Source organism: Apium graveolens, chromosome 11 (genome assembly GCF_009905375.1).
Source record: "Apium graveolens cultivar Ventura chromosome 11, ASM990537v1, whole genome shotgun sequence".
NCBI classification, from domain to species: Eukaryota; Viridiplantae; Streptophyta; class Magnoliopsida; order Apiales; family Apiaceae; genus Apium; species Apium graveolens.
In genome coordinates, this window is record NC_133657.1 from 7,886,049 (window position 1) to 7,898,211 (window position 12,163).

A 12,163-nucleotide genomic window follows, 5' to 3' on the forward strand; every position below is an offset into this window, starting at 1 on the left:
TAACATCTTTCAGCTTGTGCTTAAGCTGCTTCTTAGTCATTAAGCCTACGTTTACTTCAGTTGTCTTTTCCTGTTTTAGTTTGTCAGAAGTTAATTCCTTTTTAACTTCTGATTTCTCAGTATCAGACTTTACAGCTACAAACTTAACAGGTTTTAACTTTGGCTTTTGTTTAACAACTATAGGCTTAATATCTACAGTTCCTTTATCATTCTTATCATCTCCATAACCTAAGCCTTCTTCCCAGTTTCCACTACTTAACAAATTCTGAGTTGTTCTGCCAGAGTTAGTCCAAGTCCTGATAATATCTCTTTCCTTTTCTAACTCAACTTTTAGAGATTCATTCATTTTAAGTACTTCATCCCTAACATAGATAGCAACATCTCTATCTTTCTGAGTTTGATGGAACATGACTAACTCTTTTTCTAAATAATCATTCCTCTTTTTACAAGCAAGATTTTCAGAAGTTAATCTTTCACATGTTAAAGTTTGATCTATATAGCTAATGAACATGGTTTTAAGATATCTTCTCAACTCATTAATATCATCAGTATGAAAGGCATAAGTAGTTTGAGGTACCTTTAACTCAGCAGCTTCAGGACTGCTATCAGCATTTGCCATTAAGGCATAGTTCTCCTGACTTTCAGAATCTGAAGTGTCTGTCCAGCTTTTCTTCTTTGTGACAAGAGCCTTGCCTTTGTCACTCTTCACTTTCTTGCAATCAGGAGATATGTGGCCTTTCTCACCACAGTTATAGCATTTGACATTTGTGTAGTCTCCTCTGTCAGACTTCCCTCCTTTGCCTTCAGATTTTCTGAAATTCTTCTTATCAGAACTTGCACCTTTCCTGGAAAACTTCTTTCCCTTCCTGAACTTCCTGTATACAATCCTTGTGATTCCTTTTACCATAAGAGCACACAGCTTCATCATCTCTTCATCAGCATCCATCTCAGGTGAGCTTTCAGTTTCTGAGTCACCATCACTATTAGAACTTGATGACTCAGTATCAGACTTTGTGAATAGCGCTTTACCCTTGCCTTTCCTTGAGGTAGCTGTCTTGGGAGATTCTTTTTCAGCCTTAAGAGCAACTGTCCTTGACTTTCCTCCTTTCCTCTTGCTTCTTTGTTCCATCTCAAGGTCATGAGTCTTGAGCATCCCATAGATTTCACCAAGAGTTGTTTCTTCAAGACTATAGTTGTCTCTTATGATTGTGGCCTTCAAATCCCAGTTTTCAGGAAGAGCTAACAGGAATTTAAGGTTTGAATCTTCAAGATCATACTCCTTATCAACCAGTGACAAATCATTCAAGAGTTTGACAAATCTATCATATAAATCAGTCAATGACTCATTAGCCTTTGAGTCAAAGTGTTCATACCCTTGAGTGAGTATTGTCTTCCTGTTCTTCTTAATTGAATCAGTTCCCTGACATCTTGTTTCCAAGGCATCCCATATCTCCTTTGCAGTTTTACAGTTTATTACCCTGTTTGACATTATATTATCAATGGCACTATGCAGCAAGTGTCATACCTTAGCATCCTTAGCAATTGATGCGATATCTTCAGCAGTGTAATCACTCTTCTCTTTTGGTACAGACTTTGCTACTTCACCTGCAACTGCAACTGCGAGTTTTGTTGGATTGTGAGGTCCTAACTTGATTCTATCAAGATATTCTGGATCTGTAGCTTCCAGAAACATAGTCATCCTCACCTTCCATATGGGATATTCAGATGGTTTCAATATGCGAACTCTAATTGCCTCATATCGACTATGGATTTGTGTCTTTGGAGGTTCTTCAGTTTTGGTGGGCTTAGTTGGAGTTTCTACTTCAGACATGATTGTTTTTGGATCTTAAACTATTTGTGTGTTAACAGATCGGCTCTAATACCACTTGTTAGGTCACACACACTGTAGAAGGGGGTTGAATACAGTGTATAGCACAATCAAATCGAATTCAAATAACACAAGTAACAGAAAACAGACTTTATTCAAAGCAATGAACTCTGTTACAATATGGAATTGTCCTCTCTCAGTGATGAACAAATATCACGAGAGCTGTTAGGGTTACAATGAATAATATTCTCGATAATGATAACACCTATAGTGTAAACCCTATGTCTGTGTTTATATACTTCACAGTTACAAGATAATCGCTAATTGATATGGAATATAATTCTGCTTCCTAAAATATATCAATCAGATATCTTTTCTTCCAAGTATTCCATTCTTCATAGAATTCCTTCTTCATGCATATCTCTTCTTACGTTTGTCTTGATCTTCTTTCCTTTCAATCAGCCGCCTTCCTTATCTGAACGTTTCCTTTAAGTCCTGATATTATCTCCTGATAAATATCTCCTGAACCTTAAGTACTGATGACTTAAGTTCTGACTTCAGTATAAGTGCTGATTTCAGTTAAGTACTGATTTGTCCTGTTTAAGTAAGATCTGAAAACTAAACATAAATCATATTAGTCATGACATTATCAAATATATCTAACAGATAAGTCCTTGAAGAGTTCTCTAGTAGTGTTAATTCACAGAGTTCTCTACAAATACAACTTCTAGACTTATCAATAACTCAGAACTGGAATAATTTAATTTAATAAATTATTTTGGTAAAATACTTTTGGCAAATTTATTCTGATTTTATTTTGATTTATTCAAATAAAAGTTGAAATTAATTCAGTCCATTTCTGGACAAACTGAGTATTTATTTGACATCTCGATAAGTCAATTTTTAGTTATCTATTAGAGTAATTTTAAAAATGACTTCTCGATATATAATTTCATTTCTTAAAATGACTTTTCGATTGACTAATTCCAAACATCTATATTTGAGTTCTCGACAAGTCATTTGCTTTTACTATAAATACCCAGACATCTCGATACATATACATACTTACAACTTTCGAGATCTCAAGTGACCTAGTTTTCAATCCTAAACCGATTTCTCTCTCGTTTTTACTCATTTCTCACTAATTTTTCTTACCCATTCACACTCACTAAACAACAATGGCACAAAACACTATTAGAGCAACTATCCCAGAAAAAGGAACAAACTACCTAGCTTTTACTGATGCTAACCAAGCCCCTGATAGTTTCAAGCGGTTTGTAAAGTTTCTGTCTGAATCTTATCTTGCGGAAGCTTTAACTGCTAACCCGGTATCGTACTTGGATGTGCTGCATGAGTTTTGGACTACAGCTGTGGTAAGGACTGTTATGAATGACAATTTTGTATCTTTGGTGGTAACTTGCTCAGTTGGAGGCCAACAAATTGAGTTTAGTGAGCAAGATGTGAATAAAGCTCTGAGGCTGCCAACTGCAAATCTGGTGGAGGTGCCAACTCCTGATGAGCTGACTGAGTTTCTGGACTTCATCAATTATGGTGGAAGAATCAACTTGTCAAGCTTGAACATGACCAATCTAAGGAAGGAGTAGTCCTTTGTCTTTGATTCTGTGGTGAGGGCCTTCACATGCAGGAAGACAGGGTATGACAATATTTTAAGTGTGGTACAGAAGTTGGTGTATTCAATAGCACACAACAAACACTTGAATGTTGGTCTATTGATCCTGGAAGAACTTGCAACCAAGCTGACCATGCCCCTGTCAGCTAGAGGTAAGGAAATTTTATTTTCTAGATTTATTATGTCCACTTTAAATCATAAAGTAGCAGACATACATTTATTAAATGGTATAGATAGCACAAAAATAGGCAATTATAAACAAGTGTCCAAAATAATATTAGTTCACTTACTACAAAGAACAAGGTAAATGTAAGTCTTAAAATCACTTCATTCATGTTGGAGAGGTTTAGGACTTACCCTTACCCAATGTCTGACATGAGATCAAATGTACAATCTAGCACAGCTATGATTCCTAAACCTGTGGAAGTACAAACACAGGAACCAGGGCCGGACGCAGACTCAACCCACGACGGGGGCCAAATATTTTTTTTACCAGGAGAGTATAAATTCATATTATCATTAATACTACATCAAAATAAAGATCTTCGCTCTTTCAAGTCACGAAAATCATTTATAATCGAATTTATGGTGATAGTACGAGCAATTTCTTTTTCAAGAAACAATATTAGACAATCTGTGAGATATTCATCATGTATTTTGTTGCGAAGCTTGTTTTTAACGAAGCTCATGGCTGAGAAAGATCGCTCTATTGTAGCTGTAGAAACAGAAAGTGTTAGAATAAGAGCAACTAGTTTATGCACAAGCGGATATATGTCTGCTTTTCTCGTCTTCTTTAGCCATTGAGACAAATCTGAAATTGTTGACAAAGTTCCAAATATTTGATGTTGTCGTTCATGATCAAAATGCTCGAATTGCATCCTTAATTGAGCCATCTCAAATTCAGCAAAATCTTGAGGGTAAAATTTCTGAGCTAACTTTAGGACATCATCAATCCTAATTGATTCTTGCATTTCTTTTGGATCTAAAGCAGTACCCAAAACAAGCAACTCAATTGTCCGTTCATTGAACCTATTATTTAATTCTTGTAACTGACAGTCTAGCACAGCAAGAAATATATTAACCTTGTAGTGATGCTCGATTGTAAAATTTTCTTCTTGATGTCGAGCTCTTCCTTTTCTTGCAATATATTGAGCACTCAAGTCTGGTAATGATATACTAACTGATTCATACAAAGCCTTCACATCTAATAGTAGTTGATCCTACCCTTCATCTCGCAACCTTTGAATTAATAATTTAGTTGAAGAAATAAGTTGCATTGCGTTTAATATGTCTTGAGCTTTATTTTGTAGAGCTTGACAAAGCAAATCCGTAATCTCCAAAATTTTCCTCATAATATGCAAAATTAGAATAAACTGAAACGAAGTTAGTGCCTCGTACGCCGCATCTGCATCTGCACGTTAAGTTGGTATAACTCCATATTCAATAATATTAAGCAAGACTTCACAAGTAGCACTAAATATTTTTAACAAGTTGGTAACTGATTTTAAATAGGAACTCCAACGAGTATCTCCAGCCCTTTGTAAAGAACCAATATGATTGTTTCCTTTACCACTCTGAAGCTCGTCATTTGCAAGAAAGTAAGCAATATTGGAAGCATGGGCAGCTTTCAATTGATCATTACGCTTACACGAGGATCCAACAATATTGATTATATTATTCAATTTAGTAAAAAAATGATGCACAGGGATGACTTCTTTTGCAGAAGCAACTAATGCCAATTGTAGGCGATGAGCCATACAATGAACATAATATGCATACGGAAAATCTCTCAATATTAAAACCTGTAAACCATTCCATTCACCTCACATGTTGCTTGCACCGTCATAACTTTGTCCCCTTATATTTTGGACATTAAGATTGTGACTAGATAAAACATTAAAAATTGCTTCCTTTAATATAATTGTTGCAGTGTCTTTAACATAGACCACACCAAAAAATATGTCCCGCACATAGCCATATTTGTCAACATATCGGAACACAATAGACATTTATTCACATTTAGATTCATCCCGAGATTCATCAACGATCAAACAGAATTTTGCATCGCCTATTTCATCACGAATTACCTTCTTTACCTTGGTTGAGAAGACATGCAGAATTTCTTTTTGCACTCTTGGTGATGTGTATGTAGCATTTTTTGGAGCATTAGCTATCACTTTTGCTACTTTATCACTGTAAGAGGCTATGACATTCAGAAATTCTTTAAAATTTCCAATATTTAACGAATCATTGGTTTCATCATGACCCCTAAAAGCACTTCCTTGAAATGCTAGATACTTGGCTGCAGTAATTGAAACTTCCAATCTAAGTCTGTTCTCAATAAGTTGTTCAGAAGTATGTTTCTCAAACCTTTGAATAATATGTTGAGATTGATCCATAAGATCGTCACATGCTCTCTCGGCATTGCGATAAAAAGAAGATGAATCTTTGCCAATATGTGCTAGTAATGCACAATTTCTTCCATCCCTCACTTTTTTCCAAGATTGAAAACCATTAATTGTGAATGCATCAATTTCATAAGGCCCGTGTTGCGGTCAAAAGAGGTAACATGGAAGGCAGAAAGCAGCATCCTTGGTTGGTGAATATGCTAACCTGGTGGGAAAAAGCTTAAACCATGATGCTTGAAAATTACGCGGGTGTTTTTCTTTTGATCTAGGATACTTTAAAAGAATAATTTGATACGGGCCTGCCTTGATGTAAGCTCTTCGGATTTCATCACATTTGTCAATAGGAGAATCCCAAATGGGAGGTCGTAATCCTGGATCCCGCTTCAATAAATTTATATCATCATTTCTACTTTTATCAATCCTTGCAATTTTATTGGGTTGAGCCTGACTTGCTGAATTTAAGTTACTAGAATTATGAACATTGGTTTCCTGATCAACAGACTGAGGTCTAGATTGAGGCCGGGAAATTTCAACATTCTTTCTTTTGAAAAATGCTTCAATTTTAGTCAGTTTTACCATCTATAATAACCATTAATCAGAGTCAAATTGACAATAGTAATCAAGATCAGAGACACGACTATAATCTTAAAAATAACACTAAGAACTAGCAAGTAAGATACCTTAATTTCTAAAATCTGCTCATTACCTAATAGAATTATGAAAGAAATTAGGGATTACAATACAAATAACATATATCAAATTAACAAAGGTTTTGTAGAATTATGTGTACCTTTTTAAATTAGCTCCTGCCTCCTGCCTTCTTGAACTTCAATGGAAAGAAGGTTTGATATGGTGCCTGGTGGAGCATTAAAGAGACCTAGCAGTGGAAATGTGTACGTGTTCACCAATAATTATTTTTTTACCTTATCTCTGGACTTGTTTATTGGGCCTTAAATGGGCCAACTTAAATTGGGAGGGGCCATTTTAGAAAATAGAATCCACATATAAACAACACACCTCATATTACTACTATGGTGCTAAAAAAATGGGGGGGACCAAGGCCACCCTTGGTCTTATATTGGTTCCGCCCCTGACAGGAACACCCACAGGGATCTTCCCAAGCTGAAACCATTTCTTCAAAACCCTTAGTTGCTAGGAAACCAACCACCTCATCTTCTCAAAATGATGAGGTGAGTAAAAGGAAGAGAAATGAGGTAACTTTAACAGTTATAACTGAGAGTGGTGAGGATCAAACAGAAACTGAGTCACCCTTGGTCAAGAGATCAAAGAAGAATAAGAAATCTGAGCTGACCACTCAAGCCACCTCTGTATCCTCCCAGCAGGATGTAGTTGTAAAAATGGGGGCTAAACAGACTCTAGATACATCATTTCAACAGGATGTGTCTATTGAAAAGAGCATTCACCCCAATGCACCTTGTACAGAGTCTGCACAGCCTGCACCTGAAGCAATTCAATTGTATGGTAGGAGGAATATGGATGGCACACACAGTGAGGGCACATCTTTTGAAGCTCCCTTATCCATTCAGGGGGAGCTTCCAATACTCACATCTGAGCAACAATCTCTCATATCTCAAATTTCTTCTCTACCAACAGCACTTGAATCAAATTCTCAAGTACAAGCTCAATCAAGTGACTTGGTTCAAGAAACCTTGCTCACCACCCAGACACTTCAATTAGATGGTAAGAGGCTACTAGTTGGGGTAGACCTTAATGATACCATCAAAACTATGGGAGATTCATCAGTTTTTACTGAAGACCCCATGGAGATACTAAATGCACCTTCATGTGCAAATCAGTCTTCACAGACTGTAAGGTTTGGGGGGTAGTACTCCTGAGGGGGAGCTATCTAAATCCTCTCCAATTCAATTAGAGGTTCCTCATGTAGGACCAACTCTCCTCAAAACCCTAGCAGAAATTGTCGTGGTAGTAGATGCTAGGAGCACAATCGTTAATGATCATGTTATGGGGGAGGCAAGTTTATCACATTCAAGTGACAGTGCTTTGCAAGAAGCACAAGGGTTTGAGACTGATGCACATGACAGTAACCCAGTCAAATCCCCTCCAATTCAATTGGAGGTTCCCACTTTATGTAAGGAACAACAACTTGTCAAAACCGCAGAGCAATCTGTGAATAAAACTGTGATTTCAGTCACAGGTGGTTCTGATTCACATCCCTCTACCTCTCAATCACACCTCATCTCTCAGTGGCTCCAAGACACTGAAAATCAACCAACTACTATTGAAGATCTTAGAGTTGATCAACTTGGAGGCCTGGCTCAAATCTCACAACAGCTACTCACATCCAATATGTCCAATCAAGACTACCAAGCTATCATGATCTCCTATCAGGATGATGTAGAAGATAATCAAGCAAAGATTGTTGATGAAGCTAGTCCGGATGCTAACTGTGATGCTTGGTTGGATAAGGAGTTCACAATTGAGATGGATGTTGTGTTGGCAAAATTCAGGGAGGAGTACATTATAATTTTGGGAAGCACTGCCAGATCTCTTACTCCACAAGAGGTATATGATGCCATCAATGAGGTCTACAAGGCTCAAATCAAGGCTTTCCACAACTTTGGAAAAGCTCTACAAATAACATTGAATGGACATCAAGACAAAGTAATGAAGATGGTCACAGAAAAGATGGACCAAATAATCCCTTCACGAACTGAGATCAAAAACCAATTTAAGATCTTCTCAGAACAAATGTCTAGGTATGATCTCAGTGGGATTGATAAAAGTGTAAATTAACTCAAGGTATCAGTTGTAGCCTTGCACAAAGTTGTTCAAGATCATATCAGTAAAAACCAATGATACAAGGTGGAAGTTGGATCAAATGCACACTGCAAGATACAATCCTTCACCTTTGGTCATGGATGAAATTCAGAAATTTGTGCAAGCTACTTTTGGTCAATCTACTGCTATCTCTACTACAAGCTCCTCTTCACAAGACATTCAAGACTTCAAGACTCAAGTAGCTTCTCTGGAAACCTCCAATGCATCTCTCCATACTCAGGTTCAGGCTTTGACTTCTCTATTCAAAAGTCAACAAACAAACATAAAGACCCTGGTGGACTCTCACAAGCACCTTCAAATGCAAAACTCTGTTGTTTTGGGAGCCATCATGGGAAAACTCAACATCCCTCTACCATCACTTCCAGAACAGATAAGGCCTGAAATTCCTACTCCCCTCCTCATGCCTGCCAACAAGACTAAGGGGGAGATAGAGGCTAGGCTAACAAGATCCAGAGCATCTACTCAACAAGTCCAGGGTGCTGAAAAGAACTCAAATCAAGAAGTAGATCTTGATATGGAGAGACTTATTAGGGCTGCTGAAGGACCTAGTCTGAGCAGAGAATTTGATGAATTGATCAAGGCCCTAAATGCTTCCCTCAACAATAATCACTTCACTTACAAGAAGGCCATGGACAAGACAATAAACTTCTTAAGGGTGATTATGGTGAATCAAGATAATTTTCTACAAAAGAGGATTGTGGTAAATACAAATGACTCTAGGATAGACAGATGTATGCAGGTGTCCCTCAATTATCTTGTCTCAAGAAGGGCATCTGAGTTGGACATTATGATAAACAAAGTCAGAGTTGTGACTCATGAAGACACCTTGCTACTAACTGAATTGAAGAATGCACAAGTGGCTGCTTTTCCTGAAGCATACCTACAGCCAAGCAAAGGAATAGCATAAATCTGTCCAAACAACAAACACTTCAAACATTTCCAAATCCCTAAACAATGTATCATGGAAAACAAGAAGCTTATCATGATTCTGGAAATTGACTTAAAATCAAAGAAGAATAAGAATTATGATGATGTAGAGATGATAAAGCTGTTGGGGAGATACCTGAGTGATGCTGAAGCCAACTTGCCCAAAACTCAAATCAACAAGGATAATTTGGATGATGATGAGCCGAAGAAAGATGATCAAAATCCTTCTGGCTCAAATCCAAGTCAATCCACTAAGCCATCTGGAAGCAAGGGTGGAGAGAACAAGAAGAAAAATGATGACAAGAAAAGAGCAAATGGGAGAAGGAGTAAGAGGAGACATGATGACTCAAAACCACACCAAACCCTAAAAATCCAAACACAACTAGCTCAACCTTTTGCTCAACCTTCAGCTCAACCTTCAAAATCAACTATCTCAAACATCAAAATACCTCAAGCCTCTAAGCCTAAATTTCTATACAAGCAAACTGCTAACCCTTTCCTAAAAATTCCAATCACCACAAGCCAAACATCTCTAAAGAAAATCTCAGTCTACCCTCTGTCAAACCATCACACAAAACTCATTTTAAGACTGTTTGGAGAAAACCTAAGAAGGCCAAGTCTACTGAAAAAGTTAAAATTACTGAAACGGCCATCTGGAACTGCTTCAAGCAAAGTGACTTTCTACCTTTAAATTGGTGCATCTCAGATGAAGATTATTTCCAACATCTAGCTGAAGAAATAGTCAGAGTCTGGGCTGTATTTCTAAGGGAAGTTAGAATTTACTATGAAGATGGGTCCTTCACCTTCCTTGGCTGTGATTTAGTGGATGCTCTTTCTCCCACAGATATTAAGAGAATGATAAGTTTGCTAAAGGACAAAGATACTGCTACAAGGGCATGGAGATCATTTCTAACTGAATGGTTGATTACAAGGGAGGAAAGAAGAAAAAGAAATGAGGCTGAATCTGAAGAAAGAGTGAGGAAGTATGATGAGGAAATTGAAATGTTCATAAAAAGATCAGAAGAGCTCAAGGCCAAAGGAATGAGCAGAATCTCTAACGATGGGAAATTTCTAAACATTAAAGTTGGTGGATTCCCAAGATTTAGGATTGATTTACTAGACAGTGGTTATCCAAAGGCAGCAAGACAAAAACTTGTGGAAGCTCTAAGTGGGACACCTATTATAGAACTTGAAATTCTTGATTACTTAAAGGATCTCCTTAGAGAAGAAGCAGAAGCAAAAAATTATCTTTACCTGATACTTGTAACCACTTAAACTCTGTAAATCTCCTAATGTATAAAAGTTGTAATTCTGTCAAGTTTTGTGTATTAATTTCATTTTCCATTTTAAACTTGGGGTTAGTCTTGTTAACATGCATGAATTTGTGTTAATCAATCTTCTCACAAATTGGGGGAGATTGTTGTGCAAAACATGTCTGTACTTCAACAAGACTAAGTCAAATTGACAACCCTAAGTAAGTTGTATTTTAATCTTAATTTGTATTTTGTACTTGTAACATTTAAAGTCTGTAAAAATGTCAAAAGAGCAGACTGGGGTATTTTCTGTAAACAGTATCAAGTCTAAGAATTCTATCTGGAAGAAGATCAAGAAGATCATGCCTCAGAAGAATTATGAAGAAGCTTGGAGTTGAATAAATCTGTTCTGGGAAAAATACTCTAAGTCAAGATCTCTACAAGTCACAGATTTAGTGTTATAGAGAAGTCTTTCGAGAACTCCAAATGACTTATCGAGAAGTCAGGAAAGCTATTAGAGAACTCAGAGATATCGACAAGCCAAATTGAAGACATAAAGATTGGAGATATCGACAAGTCACTTCTTCACTAGAGAACTCAGAGTTATCGACAAGTCAACATTCATTAGAGAACCCTGAGTTATCGATAAGTCAAATTTCACTAGAGAACTCTGAGTTATCGACAAGTCAAATTTGACTAGGAAAATCTGAGTTATCGATAAGTCAATAAGCCACTAGAGAACCCAGAGATATCGATAAGTCTAAGTGAAGATATGAAGACTAGAGATCTCGACAAGCCAAATTCTCTTATAGAGAACTGAGAGACTTCTAGAAGTCAAACTTATAATGGAGTATTAGAGATCTCGATAAGCCAATATACTTATCGAGATTTCAAGTTCTCTATAGACCAAAATGGAGATCTCGGGGTAAAATCCCAAAGTACAAAATTGCAGACCTATTCAATATCCAAGATTTACAATCAACAAACAATCCAACCATCTGGATTGACAAGTCTACAAAAAGCAGTTTGAAGTGTGTGCAAGATCAAGGATGAAGATTAACTGACAAAGGAAGATCAAAGTTAACATAGTATGCAAAGATATGCTAAGCCAGAAATGGAAGATATACTTTTTCTTAAATGGAAATGACAAATGACAGCTTACTAACGTTAATAGCATGTCTTATTATACACTGTGTAAACTAGCAGTTAACTAAATTATAAAGTTAACACTGGTCCTTTGTTAGTTGTGACAATTTTAGATAAGGAACTCTTGTATTCTCTCAAGATTGAAGTTAAG

At 36.8% G+C, this 12,163-nt stretch overlaps 1 protein-coding gene across 1 annotated transcript; it reads right to left on the reverse strand.

Annotated features, from left to right (window-relative positions):
* Positions 1-3,988: 3,988 nt before the first annotated feature.
* LOC141695303 (uncharacterized) lies at positions 3,989-6,445 on the reverse strand. Its single transcript, XM_074499561.1, has 4 exons — positions 6,072-6,445; positions 5,546-5,789; positions 4,981-5,260; positions 3,989-4,638 (listed from the first exon to the last, which is right to left on the reverse strand). The coding sequence occupies exons 1-4, from the start codon at positions 6,443-6,445 to the stop codon at positions 3,989-3,991; spliced, it is 1,548 nt and encodes a 515-aa protein (XP_074355662.1).
* Positions 6,446-12,163: the final 5,718 nt, after the last annotated feature.

What these genes read in the sequence shown, in the direction of transcription:
- LOC141695303 (XM_074499561.1), bottom strand. Translation starts at nt 6,445, where the DNA reads ATGGTAAAACTGACTAAAATTGAAGCATTTTTCAAAAGAAAGAATGTT. An exon ending in TCTCAACCAAGGTAAAGAAG is followed by an intron (nt 5,261 to 5,545) that starts GTAATTCGTGAT and finishes AATGGTTTACAG; the next exon opens with GTTTTAATATTGAGAGATTT. An exon ending in ACAAAGGGCTGGAGATACTC is followed by an intron (nt 4,639 to 4,980) that starts GTTGGAGTTCCT and finishes TGTATGAATCAG; the next exon opens with TTAGTATATCATTACCAGAC.